Source organism: Bos indicus, chromosome 26 (assembly GCF_029378745.1).
Source record: "Bos indicus isolate NIAB-ARS_2022 breed Sahiwal x Tharparkar chromosome 26, NIAB-ARS_B.indTharparkar_mat_pri_1.0, whole genome shotgun sequence".
Taxonomy (NCBI): Eukaryota; Metazoa; Chordata; class Mammalia; order Artiodactyla; family Bovidae; genus Bos; species Bos indicus.
In genome coordinates this window covers 18934939-18952812 of record NC_091785.1, presented here as the reverse complement: position 1 = coordinate 18952812, position 17874 = coordinate 18934939, and the positions used below count along the sequence as shown (strand labels likewise).

Here is a 17874-nt window from a genome sequence, read left to right as displayed (position 1 = left end):
GCTGGTGCCCAGGAGGCTAGCTCCCTGACTGTCGACTCACCTGCTCCCCAACTGTGTGGTGAACTTGCCAAGAAGGAGTTGTGGGTAACATCTCTGTTATGGTCCAGTTGCCATGGCAATAAATTGTCACTAATTAGTAGTGTGGTTACCATGGCAATTTTCTAGTAATTACAGGTTACAAATGGTGCAAGGCTTCAACCCAACCCAATTAGTTAATTAGAAAGATTTAGAAATTTGTCCAAGAGGGAAATAACCTGCTTTGGAGAAAATGAAGGGAATGTGTCACAGCTTGGGAGTCAGAGGCAGAGAGGAAATTGGAGGATGCTGGAGCGGGGGAAGAAGGATGGAGTTGCAGGGCAGCAAGTCCTGGAGCCCCACCTGGAATTGTTGGGGGTCCAGACAAAATGGAGGATTTCTCACCGAAGCCTGCTCCTGGCCTGGAGTCTGGCAAGACAAGGGCAGGACCAGCAACCACTTAGCGGCAACTCCTTGAATGGGCAGAAGAGGTGCCCAGGTAGTATAGTAGCCCGGCACCCTCCCTGCTGACTTAGGAAAAGAAAAGCATCTGAAAGCCCCACGCATGGCTCTCCTAATGAAAATGCCTGGCCTGTGCAACTAGGATGACACTCCCTGGAAGCATTGTGGATTCAGGGGCTCTGTTTTCATGAGGCTTGGGCTCGCCTTGAGAGTTAATTAGATTCCCTGGGGGGAATCGGGAGACACAGGGCCCAGAATGTGTTAACAAGGAGCCCCACAAGGACCCCCATAGCAATGCCCTTTGCCCCAGTCTGTTCCCCTGCCCCCAAAGCTGGCCCCTGGTGGGCAGGCTCCACAGGTGAGAAAGGTCCCATGATTTCCTCCAAGGAGAAATCTCAGAGAAGAAAAGGGCCTGGGGACCAAGAAAACCTCCATCCCAAATTCAGTTCAGTTTAATCACTCAGTCGTGTCCAACTCTTTGCGGCCTCATGGACTGCAGCATGCCAGGCTTCCCTGGCCATCACCAACTCCTGGAGCTTACTCAAACTCATGCCCATCAAGTCGGTGATGCCATCCAACCATCTCATCCTCTGTCGTCCCCTTCTCCTCCCACCTTCAATCTTTCCTAGCATCAGGGTCTTTTCAAACGAGTCAGTTCTTCACATTATCCATAGTAGAAACCTCTGCCTTGTCTGGAGGTGGGCTAATGAGGGAGCTTGGCTCAGCATCACTCAGGTCCACTGAGCTCTCATTTATTTATTTTTAAAAATCACATTCTTCTGAATGCCCTAGTAAACTGCTGTTATTGTACTGAACAGCTCTTCAGAGCGGTACTTTCCAGACTTTTCCATGCAGGTAAACCCCCCAGGATCCTGTTAGAATGCAGGTCCTGGTCGGGTGAGTAGGCGCCTGAGATTTTGCATCTCTGACGAGCTCACAGGTGGCACACCAGCAGCTGGTCCACGGACCTGACTGAGTAGCAAGGCTGTAGGGCTCACAGAGACCTTTCACATCATTTGATCCTCTAAGTTTTCTCACCTCATTTGATCCTCTCAAAAGGCCTGAAAGAGAAAAGGCAGGGCACATTATCTGCATTTTATAGATGAGAATACTGAGGCTAACCAGGTAACATGAATTGCCCGAGGTCAAAAAAGCCAAGCTGGGACTAGAACCCACATCCTGGTCGTGGTCAAGCTATTTCCCCCGCTGAACTTGGGGTGGGGATGGGGCAGAGGGAAGGCTTTCAGGGCTTTATTTGAAACTCATTGGTTGGGGGTGGTTTGTTCAAAACATCTTAAGATTGAACTTGGTGACATGTCCACATCGATCTTGGGCACTTCAAACCCTAACATAGAGCTGGCTTTCTTTCTTTTTTTCCTTAAAAAATATACACCTTATTGGATTTTTTCCTTTCAAACTGCAGAAGCAATTCTTGTTGCAATAAGCCAAACAATACAGACATTCCCCAAAAAAGGCAGCCAGTGTGAACAGCTCAGGGTGTGGCCTTCCCAGCTTTTCCCAAAACTCAAGAACAAGTTTGCACAAATATATATTCAGGAATATCATTTGTTTTCCTTAAAAAAAATAAAAACAGGATCATAGACCATTACGTGGCAAATTGCTTTTTCATTTAAGAATATGTCATGGGCATTCCTCCAAGTCAATATTATGGATCTACACAGTCTTTTTAGCAGCTGCAGACTAGGCCATCATATGGATGCATTGTAATCCATTCAGCATCGCTGTTGATGGACAGACAGGCAGGTGCTCACATTTGTTTCCTACATCAGTCAAACCAAAGGAGGCCTCCTTGTACCTGTGCCTGGAACCCATTTCTCTAGGTCCTTAGAATGGGAACACACCCAGTATCGTGACCAGCATACGTGCAATCAGGGTAAGGTGGGGGGCTGTCAGGGAATCTGTGACTTAATCAAAATGTTGTTGGCAGAGGTGCGTTTAGGAGTAGAATTCAGTCACCGAAGGGAAGGGAAAGCTCTGTGTGGTGGCCTGTGTTCCTCAACTCAGGGACTCATTCCGTGGGCACTAAGTGACTGTCTTGCTCCTCACTTGCCTCACCAGCAGTGCGGCCACCCACCTTATCGGTTTATGGAACCGTGAGCCCACATCTGGGCTCCAGGAAGCATCAGAAATATCAGAATCCCCCTTCCCCAGGCTCCTTGTGGCATCACCATCGCAGCTTCTCTAGGGCCCCCCCGCCTGCCTCCAAGGCCTCCCCTCCTCTGCATGGGCCTGGGGCTTTGATTCTTCCACTTAGTGAAGGTCAATGTCCTCCCCAGGGGGCCGGGGCGTCAGCGTGGGCCCCATCCTCAGCAGCAGTGCCTCGGATATCTTCTGCGACAATGAGAACGGGCCCAACTTCCTCTTCCACAACCGGGGTGACGGCACGTTCGTGGATGCTGCAGCCAGCGCTGGTGAGTGCAGTCTCTGCCCTGTGCCCCCCACCCCCTCCCCACAGGGGACTCTGGGCTGCCCTGCTCCCTCCGGCCCCACAGGCCCCAGGGAGAGAGGGACAAGTCACCGTCTGCACAGCTAGTGGTGCGTGTCACCTCTAATCCCCCATCCATCTTAAACATTCAGTTCAATCCAGTGACCATTAATTGAGCCCCTGCTAAGTGCCAGGCTGGTGCTAAGAGCTGGGGACCCTGACTTGAATAAGATCACCCTACCCCACTCTCACCCCCCATAAACAAGGCACTGACGATCTAGAGGGGGAAACAGACAAATAAATGAATAGCTATAATAAGAAGCAGAGTAAAATCCACCCAAAATAGTATTCCAGGCTCCCAGCTCTGCCCCCCTTCCTCCTGTTGTGCTCCTCTGTCCTCTGCCTCAGGGCCTTTGCACCTGCCAGTTCTCTCTACGTGAAATGCCCTCTCCCCCTTCTCTACCTGCAGAACTTCTATTGGTCCCTCAATATTCATTCAGATATTGTCTGTGAAGCCTTTCCAGCCTCCCTATGTGCTGCCTGGCTGAGACTGGAACCCCCCTCCTCTGTGTTCCCACTGCCCTTGCGGGTACCACTCACTCAGGCTCCTACACCACTAAGACCATCTGTCTGTGTCTGCAAGGCCTGGGACACATAATAAAAGCTTGTGGACGTAATCAGTCTGCCCTTCAACTACTTCTCCCCACCTGGTACCTCCCCCCACTCACCTTGCCCAGGAACGGGAGGTTTGATTTCTCCTCCTCTTAGCAGTGGAGCGACAAGCTCCAGTCTCCAGGAGAAGAGGTGAGCGGGGATGCAGACACACAGATCAAAGGTCCTACAAGCTCCAGCTCGTGCTGACAGCTAACATCCAATCCCTGAGCAGGTACCAATCCATTCTCTGTGACTTAACTGCCCTTCCAGCGCTCTGCTCCAGAGTTCCCATCTCGAACACTCCGCCAACGCATCCTTGCAGCAGATCAACTCCCCTTATCTCCTTCTCCGGGCAAAGCTAAAGGTGGAGGCAGCTCCCCAGCCTGTCTTCCCACCCAGCTCACCTGCTGTACACTCCAGCAGCAAATTTTCTCATTGCTGAGAAATCATAAAATGAAGGGGAGGTGGTGGTGGAGAAAACCGAGAGGACTTGATAAGGTGTTAAAGAGATGGAAGCAGAGGTGAGCGAACAAGTTGGAGTGGGGGAAGGTATCAGGCGGGAAGAGAGAGGAAAGGTGCTAGGCCCGTAATTGAAAGTCAGAGTGATTGCAGGGGTTTAACAAGACATGTCAAGAGGGCATTCATCACCCAAACAGATGCTGCTGTGAAGTGCAGCCTGGCACCGATTATTCCCGTGAAAAGGAACCAACTCCTTGTCAAGGTGCCTTGTAGATAGGAGAGAAATGGGCCAACGCAGAAGGCCACCAACATTAGGGCTGGGGCGTTTTGTGGAGAATTAATGGGGTATTAATCCTAGAGGTTGGGGGTTGCCCCCATTCTTTTGAAAGCCCTCTTTCTCAAACCTGGGTCTCCCTGCCTCTTCTGCCCAACCCCCACCCATTCTCCAAATCCTTCCCTCTCCCAAGAGGATGATCAGCCTCTAAGGCTCCCAAGGCAGACCCCACCTTGCCTTCTCCTAGCCCCCATCTCAGGATCGCCATGTTCACAGCTGGCAAGAGCTACCTGTGTCCTGGGTCTGTGATCCCCACCCCCATCATACTGTCATTTCACCTGCCGATGGCAGTTTGTCCTCCAAAAGACTCAGCGTGGGTGTTTAGAGCTGGCCTCCACTGCCTCTCAGCTGTGCCCTTGGCCTGAGGGATCATGTCTGCCAGGGGCAGCCAGGAGGTCAGGCCACCCCTCTGGGCAAAGCTAGCCTCTGTCCTCCCCGAGGATCAGCTCAGTCCCACTGGCCCCTGGCAGATGCAGGCACAATGCAAACAGATGACCCTGGACACACAAGCTCCCCCCACAGATCTCACAAGGCAAACTGTGGTTTTCTTAGTTACGGAGCAGTTATTTCCTCTGCTGTCACCAAAGTCCCCGGGTGCTTTCTGTCAAAGTATTTATGTCTCTTCATTCAGTAAGTATTTACAGAAAACTGCCAGGTCACCACAGACACTGAGATAGATGCTGTGGGAACACAGATGAGCAAGAAGACAGACCCTGACCTCATGGAGCAGACGGTCTAGTAGAAAAACTGGACCCTGCCATGGAGCATGATTGCACCTGTGATCCGCACAACGGAGGAGAATGGGAGGCTGCTGGGATGAACAGCCCACCCCTCGGTGGGAGGGGCTGTTTTTATGGGAGTGATCAGGGAAGGCTTCCCTGAGGAGGTGACATTATAGCTGAGAGCAGAAGAGAAACGAGGAGCCAGGTAACCATAAGCTGGGGAAAGAGCATTCTAGGAGAAGAGACCAGCTTAGGCAAAGGCCCAGAAGCTGAAAAGAGCTTGGTTCGTTTGTGGAATGAAAGGAACCCTGTATGAATGGTGCATGTGAGGAAGGCGAGATAAAGACAGATAAGGTGGGCAGGAATTTGAACTTGACTTAAGAGCACTGGGGAATCACTGAGATTTAAGCAAAAGAGTGCTGATCAACTCAATGTATCCCCATGTCAGGGGTGGCTGGGGAAGGCTTTAAGTCCTCCAGGATCTCCACAAGTCTCCTTCCCCAAAGTCATGCTACCCCAAAACCAAGTAAAAAATAGTACTTTCTGGGCAAAGGCATCCTGAAAACAAGTCTCTGGTTCTCTCTGCAACCAGACGGCTTCCCCCTCTTCTACCCCTGTGGAGGAATCAGGACACAATGAGGTTCATCCTTCCTGGTTGCTCTCCAGGCCGCCCCCCTCACCCTCAACCCCCGACAAGGCAAGTGTCTGTGGAGCCTACAGGGCTGCCCTGAGGGCTCCTGCCCTTCCTCCTAGGTGTGGACGACCCCCACCAGCACGGGCGTGGAGTCGCCCTGGCGGACTTCAACCGTGATGGCAAAGTGGACATCGTCTATGGCAACTGGAACGGCCCCCACCGCCTCTACCTGCAAATGAGCGCCCACGGGAAGGTCCGCTTTCGGGTAAGAAGGGGCCTCTCTCCCACTTCCCCACCCTCTATCTGCCTGTGACTCCCACCAGGGTGAGCAGACTCTGCAGAGCCTGGGGGCAGGGTGGCCACAGCGAAGGTGACATCCAGCCAGCCCGGGCTGCTGTGCTGTCTGTAGTGTCCAGAGCATGGTCATTAGCAGAGGAGAGAGAGCAGCCCCCAAGGTGGGAGTCAGGGCAAAGGCCCCATGAGAGGGGTTTCATTGTCTGAACTGGGAGCGCTTCTCCCATAGCCCGGGCCTGAGCATTTCAAATTGACGCTCAGGCCAAGGGTACAGTGGGAGTGGGGGTCAGGGTAGGTTGAGGTCACAGAGCTCCCAACAGCTGGCCCCTCTGGCCAAACAGCAGGTGGTGGGCAAGGTGACATCAGACTCCTCTCTGTGCCCCCTCCCTGAGCTATCAATGGTCTGTGATGCCAAGAATTCTTCAGAAAGACTGTTCGGTGGCAGAAAGGAAGGTGCCACCAGGCTAATGAGCTTGAGACTGGGCCTTTCTCCGAGAAGGTGATGCAGGGCATGGGACAGTTAGAGATGCTTTCCAGGAGTCAGGATGGCTCTGGAGGTATGTAGTCTTGCCAAAAGCCCCCAAGGGAGCAAGAAACTTGATGATCCCAGGGAAGTCTCCAGGGACCTTCTCTCTGCGGGACCACCACAAGCCGCCTCTCTGAAGGTAGCCACCTCGGCGTGCTCGGGCCCAGCCACTCTCTCCCTGCAGAGGCGTGAGACCCAGGCTGTCCGGGTGGGGAGGAGGCACACCCTGAACTCGGGACAGCTGATCCTAGGATCCTGGGTGATTTTCATCTCTGTTCAGCTTTTTATTCCAACCCAGGTTCGCAATCAGGGGTGGTTTTGTCCCCACCCCAGGACACTTGACGATGTCCAGGGACGTGATCAGTTGTCACAGGTGGGATCGAGTGCTACTGGCATCTCATGTGCAGAGGACTGGGTGCTGCTAAACATCTTACGAGGCACCGGCGAGTCCGCAACAAAGGGTGATCCAGCCCCAAATGTCAACCAGCCCTCTCAACAGCCCAGCCCAGGGCTCACAGGAGCAATAATAATAATAATAGAGGCCCCATTTATCAAGCGCCTTCCGTGTGCCAGGAGCTGTGCTAAGCATCTTACATACATTATCTTGGAAGCCCAGGCATCCAGCTGGGGCAACCCCAAGGGGCCTATGTAGGTTTCCATTTTTACAGAATCAATAGAATAACGACTTCAAGGTCCTGAGGTCTCTTTGTTACCAGTTCTCGTGGCCCTGTTCAGCCCACCTTTGACAGCTGGCCAGGCTCTCAATCAGCCTTGTGATTGCATTGATGGGGACAGCCTCCCTCCCTGGGCAACCCAGAGCAGGCAGCTCATTCCTGCCACCAGGGAAGAGGGCCTGAAGCAGGAAGCCTGGGGCCAAGGGGCAGGGAGCCACCCCCAGAAGCCCCCATGTGTCCTTCCCAGTCTCCCCACATGGGCCCTGGAATTTAGACAGGTTTCTAAGTCTTTAAGGGACAAACCCACCTGGAATGGATAGTCTGCTCAAAAAAAAAAAAAAAGGTCTCCCTATACGGCTCTTCTTCTATTTAAAAGTCAAGCCCCTTACATGGGACCCTTTGCCAGGCCCACCAAGGCCCTGTCAGCACTTGGAGGTCCCTGCTGGGCTGTCCTGGGTCTGGGGTCTCCTCATGAGCCCTGGGCAGAGGTATCTGATACTGCAAGTCCCAAAGTGGATGTCTCAAGAAAAAAAAAATCAAGAGTCCAAGAAAAAAGATAATAGAGGCAGCAATACCCAGCTGAAGGCCACCTCTGCCACTTTCCATGAGGCTGACAGCAGGGGCAAGGCCAAGATAGACCCCTCGGAATTCATCTTGAGCCCACTCTGCCAAGCTCTTTACATGCAGTCCTCACAGCCTGAGCAGCTGTTACTTATCCCTGTGTTACTAAGGAGGAAGATGAGAACTGAGGGGTTGACTAGCTTGCCTGAGATCACAGCGAGTCAGCAGCGAGGCCTGGATTCAATACACAGGATTTCCCAGGTTCCACCCAGCCTGTGCCTCTGGCTGTGGAGGAGGAAGGGCACACACTAGAAAGGGCCTCTAGCATCTGGTGTCGGAGCGAGGCGGTGGCCCAGCTCATCAGCTACAACAATGGGCAGTTTCCGTCCTCTCCCGGACTCAGTTACCTTGCCTGTGAAATGGGAACGCTCATGTCAGCCCTGCCTCGAGTGACTGATGGAAGGGCCGCGTGTGGTCCCCACCAGGGAACAGCAAGGTGCTTCCCTGGTGTGAATTTGGACTGTTCCTCTTACCTCCTTGTTCTTCTGCTAGCAGCCTGGGGTTCATGTGGTCCCAAACACAGCACCCTGGAGCCCTCACGGGAAAGATGATAGAGGATGTGCTAGCGTGGGTTTTTATCTTTGCACACAAACAGGCACGCACACACATGCACACACAGGGGTGGTGGGAGTCGGCCCCTGGCCCACTCTGTCCACTGACCTGCAGCCCTCTCTCCCCCAGGACATCGCCTCGCCCAAGTTCTCCATGCCCTCCCCTGTCCGCACAGTCATCGCCGCCGACTTTGACAATGACCAGGAGCTGGAGGTTTTCTTCAACAACTTCGCCCACCGCAGCTCCTCAGCCAACCGCCTTTTCCGGTAGATGCTTCAGCCTGGCTCGTGGCTACTCAGCCTTCGCAGTGGGGTCAGGGAGGAAGGTTTAGGACTCAGAAGAGGAGCTCCAAGGGAAGGGAGGAGGCAGGTCCCCTGATGAAGGAGCAGAGAAGGGGGGAGGACAGGAATTGATTGAAAAGTTGAGAGAATGGCAGGAAGCTGGCCTCCTGCTGTTAGCAGAGGGTGGAAATGGGTGGGGGAGGGGGGGACCTGGGCAAAGTGTACACAGAAGCCAGGTTCCACTCTACCATCCAAAGGAGTCCCAGAGCCAAATCTATCTGGGTGCACCTGGATGAAGCCAAGACAGGTGTATTGACTACAGGACTTCTCATAACCTTAACATGACTCTGAGTATCTTACGCTCTGAGAGGTGAATGGAGTATTTCGAATAGATTTGACCACAGGGCACTGCTTTCAGAGATTCTGCTTTTGGGATTGGTGCTCTGCAAAATATCCTTTGGGAAATGCTGGATGAGACAATTAGTGGTGGACAAGAGTGAAAGCATCTGAGCATTGCATGTAAGAAGGAGGGGTTAGATTTTCCAAGGCAGCACTTCTCTAATCAGGGTCCAGAGACCACTGGTGTCAGAATCACCTGGAGTGCTTCTTTAAAATACAGAATCTCTAGGCCCAGCCCAGATCTCCCGGATCTGAATCTCCAGGGTTGAGGCCCAGATATCTGTCTTTTTTAACACATACGCTAGGCATGAGGTGATTCTTAGCACATTGAGGTTGGAGAGCTGCTGTTGGGGGACAAACCTCAGGACCCATGTGGCCAGAGATGGCCCTGTTCCTGGCCTGAAACATGCTAATGGGCCTCAGGACCAGGTGGGGAGAGGAGGGTGGCCCAGGGCCTTGGATGCAGGAAATGGGCCACATCATCTGCTCGGTTCCCCAAGACCCCACCCCCTCCCCCAGGAGGGCCCCCGACTATTTATAAAAGGCAAGGGCTGTGACTAAGTGTGTTTTAAAATATAATTATTAACAAAGCATCAATCCTGACCAGCTGTAATCACCCCCTGAAGGCTCCAGATTTACTAATTAGGTGCCTCGCAAAAAGCTTATTCACAACTTCCAGATTAATTGTGGAAGATCAATTGCTCATTAACAGAGACACTGCTTTCCTTCTCTGGCTAATAAAGTGTCCCTCACCAGGTCCCCTGAGCGCCGGAGAGTCTCTGTAGCCCAAGAACCCAGGCATCTCCCCTGCCCGCATGGCCTCCATCAAATCCCCGTCCTCCCTCTGGCCATCCCGAGGGCAGGCTGGCCGGGGCTGTCCACAGACGTGGTCACCACATGGTCACCCCACCACATGGTCACCCCAAGGGTCAGTGTGTCTACCTCCACGCAGCAGCAGGAAAGCCATTTCCCAGATACGTGGTTGTGCCCTGAGTCCCTGTGGCAGTTGGCTGGGGCCACCACTCAGCTGGCAGCTCTGGAAGCTGAGCCCCCACCACCCCACACCAAGCGGGCTTGTCACCTGTTGCTGAAATGAACATGGTGGGCTCCTTATAGGAGTCACTGGAGATGCAAAACCTCGCTGTGCTTGAGTCCACAAGTCCTTCAGTGATGCCTGGGAAACCGGGGAACTCATTGCCCACACCAGGTGCTAAACAAGCATGCAGGGACCCTGTTAATAATGGCAGGACCACGGGCAGGAGCGAGGACTCTCCCCGGCCAGGCGGGATGTGTATAGTGGCACCACTGACAGCCTACCGTGCTGCTCTGTTCCCATGGCTCCACCCCTGCACATTCCCGCTCCTTAGCTGCCTTTCTGCGCCCAGTTCCACAGAGCAAGCTGTTGAAAATGCAATTCTGGCCACACCCCTCTTCCACATAAACCCCTTAGAAGCCCCCACCGCCACCACCTTCTCGTTGACACATCCCGCAGGCTGGCTTTGTCCCCAGCCTTGTCACTCTCCATTTCCCGATTTACACCTTAGGGCCAGACACCCTGAGCTTCCTTCAGTTCTGGGCGGGGCCGGGCCTGGACTCTCAGGCTGCCCACACCCTCTGCCCCTCTTTCTCTTCTGAGTGACATGGACATCCTTCTGGTTTCAGCTTTGTTGACCCTTCCTCTGAGAAGCCTGCCCTGGTTGCCCAAATCTGGGTGAGTTTGCCCAGCTCTGCACTGGCACTTCTGGGCTTTCTCCCCCAGGAACCCTTAACTGCATTGTCACCTGAACTCCAGGGTGTCTCTGCCCAGTGGTGACAGAGGTTACAGGATGTGAATGGGCAAAGGGACCGTGGGTGCTAGCCGGCTGAGGCATGTACACCTGCAGCAGACCGGCACACCCGCCAAGCGCGCTGCCAGGCCTGCTGCTCCCTGGCCAGGCTGCACACGAGCATGTGCTCGTGCAGCTGCCGCATGTGGACAGAGGACACGTCCCAGGGTACGTGCTCTAGCCTACACCCACCCTGCAGTTCTGCCAGCCCCCTCTGCCGTCCAGCCCCCAGAAGCTCCGGCTCAGGGAACCCTGACCTGCTCCTAAAAGAAAGCACTGGCCACAGCACAGCCCTCTGGTGACCCTGTGATTTGAGCAACAAGCCGCACCTGCAATGTGTGGGGAGAGTGATAAAGATCCCTCCTGGTTCTTCCCTGACCCTGACCCCAAAACTGCTCCACACAGCCAGGGCAGAGCCCCCAAGGCTTCAAGACCCTAACGAGGGAGAAAAATTGGAGAGGAAGCTTAAGGCCGTCATCAACATTCAGCTCAAAGTGCAAGAAGAGCAGCACTTTCACAGTGGACTTGTCTACAGCAAATGTTACCACGATTCAGAGTGCAAAATAGAACCCCAGCAACCCAAAGGGACCCCTCCCTCCCTTTTGCCTCCGAAATTCCTCCCTGCAGGCCAGACATGCACTTGGAGCTTCCTGAGAACCAGGCATCGTTAGATGCTGCAGGAGATTCAAAGAAGAAGAATACGTGGTCCCAGCCTGCAAAGAACTCAGTCTAACTGAGGAGATGCATTCATGCAGAGCTTCAACCCGAAGCAGAAAGTGATAAAGGCCAGGAAAGTGACAGAGGCAGAGCAGGAAGGCACTGCTTCTAGCTGGACGATTAGGGAGGGTGTGGAGGAGGTGGCATTGAATTGGGGTGGGACCCTACGTAGCATCCAGAACTCGAAAACCCAGGGCCACATGAAGGAAAGCGAAGGTCAGCTGAAGGTAGCTGCGTCCCTGCCCCTTCTCCATCCATCACCTGCCCTTCCCCAGGCTGTCTATAATTCATCCATTAGAGAAGGAAAAATCGATATTTACCAACATAAATTAAAACCCGAGAAAGGCACAGCCAGGGTGTAGACAGGGTCTGTGAGCAGTGGCTCTGTCGGTGCGCAGGTGGCAGGGTCTCAGGGTGCTCAGAGCATGGAGAATGGAGTTAGTGGATTCCCACGTCCAGAGGGCCCACTGGGGCTTCGCCACGTGTGGTCATCCATGAACTGCCTGTCTCCCCTCCTGCAGCGTCATCCACAGGGAGCACGGCGACCCCCTCATCGAGGAACTCAACCCTGGCGATGCCTTGGAGCCTGAGGGCCGGGGCACAGGTGAGGACATCTGAGGGCTCCAGCCTGCTCTCCCCCAGCTCAGTGCTGCCCTTAGCAGGGATGCTGCAGCAAGCCCCAGAGCCTGGCTTGTCCTGTCCCCACCCACCCTGAAGGCTGAGGTCCCTGGGGTGGGAGCGGGGAGGGGCCTGGGAGTGCCAGGTGGGAAGCAGAGGAGAGAAAGATCCATTCTCCCAGCCCCAGGGCTGTGGGGTCACAGGCGTGGGGAGACATGGGCAGTAGAGTCTCTGCTGATGCTGTGCCGGGAGGGGAGGGAAAGGAGAGGCTGGGGGTCCTGCAGTCTGACCCCTCCTGGCATTCAGGCTGGTGGCAGAGAAAGAGCACTGGATCAGGAGGCCTAAGACCCGGCCCTGCCATTGCCATTGTCTTGGAGAAGGTGCTCCATCTTCTGGGTCTTGTTCTCCACACCCATGAAGTGGGGATAACTGCATGTGCCTTCTTCGTGTCTCTGGGTTGTAGTGAGGACGAAAAGGAGACTAGTATGTGCAAACATGTGATAGATTGATAAAAACTGTGCACATGTCTGTATTATGTATAACAGACCAGACAGAAGCCCTCATCTTCCAAATTGTTTGCACCCACACTCTCCTTGCCAAAGTCCAGGGGAAGGAAAGGGACCCCCGCCCGACTTCCACAAATTCCTATCACGAGCAGCTGTGAGAAGGAGAGCAGCTTCATGGTCCAGGCTTCATGCCCCAGTGCTGTGCTCTTTCCTTCACACTCAGGGCGTGGGCTGGCCCAGGTTAGGAGCCCTTCTCCTGTTGGTCTCCTGGCCGATGGCCAGACTGAAACCTGTGCTGTTGCAGGAGGCGTGGTGACCGACTTCGATGGAGACGGGATGCTGGATCTCATCTTGTCCCACGGAGAGTCCATGGCTCAGCCGCTGTCCGTCTTCCGGGGGAATCAGGTGTGCCTGGACCTTGGGACCCACAGAGCCCTGCTTGGCATGCTCCCCTGGGCCTGGGATGAACGAGAACAGAGGAGCCCGGGGTGCTTGTTTGACCAGAGTGGCAGGAAATGGACATCCCAGGGAGGAAGCAGATGAGTTCCCAGACAGTCAGTAAGCCCCTGAGAAGGGCTGCTTCTCAGAGAAGTCTTCTGCCCCTCTCCTTCCTCTGGCACATCTCCAAAAACTGTTTTCAGGAAGATCCCCCTGGAGAAGGAAACGTCACCCCACTCCAGTATCCTCGCCTGGGAAATCCCATGGACAGAGGAGCCTGGCGGGCTACAGTCCACAGAGTCGCAAAGAGACAGACACGACTGAGTGACTAAACAATAAGACACAAAATTGGCTTTCCCTGCTCTTTCCAGAGCTGCTCCCGGCAAACTTCAATCAGTCGGTCTGCCTCATTCAGCCTCCCTGCCTGGCTCCCTCCTCCTCTCTTTCCTCTGCCCCTTCTCTTCTCCCCTCTTCCTCCTCTCTGATCCTTCCATCCACCCGGCTGATGCCCAGACCTGTGTTCCTCCCCTGCTACAGGGCTTCAGCAACAACTGGCTGAGGGTGGTGCCACGAACCCGGTTTGGGGCCTTCGCCAGGGGTGCCAAGGTCGTGCTCTACACCAAGAAGAGCGGGGCACACCTGAGGATCATTGACGGGGGCTCAGGCTACCTGTGCGAGATGGAGCCCGTGGCTCACTTTGGCTTGGGTGAGTCAGGGCTCAGGGGTAAGGGGGTTTGGGGAGTGCCATGGGCTCTTGTCAGGGCAGTGGGATGCAGGGCTCTGCAGAGCCCACTGAAATGCAGGGCTCACAGCCTGAGCATCTTTCAGGTACCACCAGCTACTGGAGGCAACCCTGCTTTGAGATGAACCTGAACTCAGAAGGGAGGTTCTTTATGGCCCACTTCTTGCTGGGGTCCCCATCCCAGTGCCTCTGAGGAAGCAGTTCACCTTGGGGTCAGAGTATTTAATTCTCCATTTGTTCAAGGCTATGGCCTTGTTCTTCAAACAATGGCTACACCAAACCTGTCCACACCAGCTACTTCTCCAGATGCCTGGGTATTGGTTCAGTAATTAAAGTGTCTCAGCAAACCCTGGGTGCCTTCTCTTAGCTAGAAGGCTCAGGAGAAGCATGGCGGTGATGCCATCCCCAAGAAGGTAAAAATAGGTTCTTGACTGGGAGAGGGGGATTGAAAAAACGTCTACTTTTTTATGTATATATATATATATATATATGTATGTATGGGATCCCCAGGTGGCTCAGTGGTAAGGAATCTGCCTGCCAGTGCAAGAGACGCAGGAGACATGGGTTCAATCCCTGAGTCAGGAAGATCCCCTGAAGAAGGAAATGGCAACCCACTCCAGTATTCTTGCATGGACAGAAGAGCCTGGCGGGCTACAGTCCATGAGGTCCCAAAGAGTCAGACACAACTGAGCGACTGAGCGCTCACACATTATGTATGTATAAATATGTATAGGGTATCTGTGTGTATACACATATTAACATCAACAGATACACAGTATACCTGTGGTATTAATAAAATATCACTATACATCTATTAGCATAGCTAAAGTAACAAAAGTTACGAGGCCAAATGCTGGCAAGAATGTGGAGAAGCTGGATCTCTCATTCATTGCTGGTACATCTACTCTGGAAAATAGTTTGGCAGTTTCTTTTATGACAAAAAAAAAATCTATACTGTACAACTACTATGAAAGTCGCTCAGTCTGTAAGACCCAGCATTTGCACTGCTGGGCATTTATCCCAGGTAAATGAAAACTTATGTCCACATAAAAATCTATGCATGATTGTTCATAGTAACTTTGTCTCTAATAGCCCAAACTGGAAACAGCCTCAATGTCCATCAGTGGGTTAATGGGTCAACAAACTGCCATCCATTCACACCATGGAATATTGAAACGTGAAAGTCACTCAATCGTGTCCCCATGGACTTTACAGTCCATGGAATTCTCCAGGCCAGAATACTGGAGTGGGTAGCCACTCCCTTCTCCAGGGGATCGTCCCAACCCAAGGATCGAACCCAGGTCTCCCATATTGCAGGTGGATTCTTTACCAGCTAAGCCACTAGGGAAGCTTACTCAGCAATAAAAAGGAATGAACCATTGATACATGCAGCAATTTGGATAGCTCTCATGTGTATTATGATGAGTGGCAGGGGTGGGGGGGTGAAGTCAGTCTCAGAAAGTCACATACTATTGATTCCATATATATAATATTCTCAAAGTGACAAAATTATAGAGATGGAAAATAGATCAGTAGTTGCTGGGGGTTAGAAGTGGTGAAAAGGGGAGGGGTGGGTATGACTTTAAAGGGAGAACCCCAAGGAGGTCTTCGTGTGATGGAGCAGTTCTGTGTTTTGATCGTGGTGGGAGCTGCATGATTCAACAGGTGATAAAAAACAAAGAACGGATACACACACACTGTGCCAATGTCAACTTCCTGGTTTTGATGTTGTATTATAGTTAGATAAGGTATATGTAACATAAGGTATATGGGGGCAACTGGGTGAAAGACATACCGAACCACTTTGTACTATCTTTTACAACTTCATATGAATCAATAATTCTTTCAAAATAAAGCATTTTTAAAGAAATGCACTATGGAAGGGAATTAGAGGGGAAAAGTCATAAAAGGCCTTCTTGGGGAGGAAGCACAGTAATGGAAAAAGTGTCGAGAAACACTATGGGGTGGGACATGGGGGCAACAGTGTCTTTACTAAAACACAACGATTAAGAAAACATTTAAGGAACTTCCCTTGGCAGTCCAGAGTTAAGAGTCCGTGCTTCCCCTGCAGGAGGTGCAGCTTCAATCCCTGGCTGAGGAACTAAGATCCCACATGCCATGCGGCATGGACAAAAATGGAAAATAAAATAAGTATTAAAAAAAAAAGAAGGGAAACCATTTGAGTCAAATATACCTAGGTTCAAAATCAGATACCCTCCCCCTTATGTTAGCACCTCATGATAGTAACATAAAAAGAATAGGCAATACGGTCTCAAATTAACAGACATATATGTGTATGTTAATATTATATATACATCATATGGGCATAGAAAAAAACTAAAAGAAAATGCAAAAAGTGTGAACAGTGGTTCTCCTTGAGTGGCTGGATCCGTATGGTAATTCTTTCTTGTTCTAGGTGTGGTGACATTTTACTCTTATTATTTTACATCATCCTCGTGATTACCCTTTGATGTGGGCATGATTTATCCCCATTTTACAAATGGGAAACCTGAGGATCAGAACCATTAAACATTCCCCAGTCACATAAATGGCAGAGCTGAGATTCAAATCCAGACCTAACTGGGCAGGTGATTTTTATTTTATTCCATACTTTGTCTTCAGTATTTTGGGCTTCCCTGGTGGCTCAGACGGTAAGGAATCTGCCTGCAATACAGGAGACTCAGATTCAGTTCCTGGGTCAGGAAGATCCCCTGGAGAAGGGAATGGCTACCCACTCCATATCGTTGCATGGAGAATTCCATGGACAGAGGAGCCTGGCAGGCTACAACCCATGGGGTTGTAAAGAGTTGGACACGACTGAGTGATTAACACTTCACTTTCATATTTTGTGTATGTGTGTATGTGTTTTCCAATTTTTATAGGCAGCACATAATATTTATGTCATCTGAAAAAGAAGCATAAATATTTAGGGGACCCAGGGCCTGGTTATATGAGCATTTTCTCAGGCTATTTCACCCTGGGTGGGTCAGCCCGGAGTTGGAAATCTATCACTTTTAAGGCAGCCGTTTACTTTGCTGGCCCTGATGGTACAAGATGACTTTTATTTTATTTTTAAATATGTATCTATTTATTTATTTGGCTGCATCAGGTCTTACTTGCTACATGCAGGCTCGTTCCCCAACCAGGGATCAAACCTGGTCTCCCTACACAGAACACAGAGTTTCAGCCACCGGGCCACCAGGGAAGTCCTAGGTGACTTTTAAATACATAGTCCTCTCTTACGATATAGTAGTAGTCAACGTTAATCAAGTGCTTAGTGTATGCCTGACCCTGGTCTAGATGCTTTACGAAGATACCTTATTCCACTCTCGGCACCACAGGATGAACTAAGAATCATAACCCCATTTTACAGGTCCAGAAACTGAGACTGAGGTTAAGTCACACCTCCAGAAGATAGGGAGGACTGGATTTGGACCCCATCTCCTTGAACACCCCAGTCTGGCGTCTTAACCGCTATGACTTGACTGCCAGACTCCCATAGCTGTTCTGTGCGCAGCCAGCCAGGGTCCTGCTCTGCCCCTTTCTCACTGGACATCCACGACCCCTCAGTTACCAAATGACCCAAGTGAGCCCATCCACACCACGGTGACAGCCACAGTCTCACAGGTGGGATGTTTATCCAGACATCTGGCTTGGCTCTCAACCCACACCCCATTGTACAGATAAAGAAACTGAGGCTCACAAAGCAAATCAATGTTGAGGCCAGGACTGGGGCTGGGTTCTCCTTCCCCTCTCCCCTTGAGCTGCCTCTGCTATTTTGAGGTATGTCTTATGGGTCTTATTGGGCCTCTTCTCTGGCCAGTGTCAGTCCCTGCCAGAATGGACCTGCTTCTTCAGCTGGGAAGCCTTGGCAGGATCATTTGATGGTATCACAGGGTCCCAAGAGCCTCCATGACTCTTCCCAACTGTCTGCCTCCACAGCTCAGGGTTATG

General features: G+C 52.1%; 1 protein-coding gene across 3 annotated transcripts in view; it reads left to right on the top strand.

The window, feature by feature from the left end:
• The window catches only part of CRTAC1 (cartilage acidic protein 1), a 151938-nt gene that overhangs the window by 120988 nt on the left and 13076 nt on the right, over positions 1–17874 (top strand). For all 3 annotated transcript variants that reach the window (XM_070780608.1, XM_070780609.1, XM_070780607.1), the window contains exons 6-11: positions 2775–2909; positions 5846–5991; positions 8523–8659; positions 12138–12220; positions 13045–13145; positions 13716–13884. In XM_070780608.1, the coding sequence (XP_070636709.1) occupies positions 2775–2909; positions 5846–5991; positions 8523–8659; positions 12138–12220; positions 13045–13145; positions 13716–13884 (771 nt within the window). The remainder of the gene's footprint in view (positions 1–2774; positions 2910–5845; positions 5992–8522; positions 8660–12137; positions 12221–13044; positions 13146–13715; positions 13885–17874) is intronic.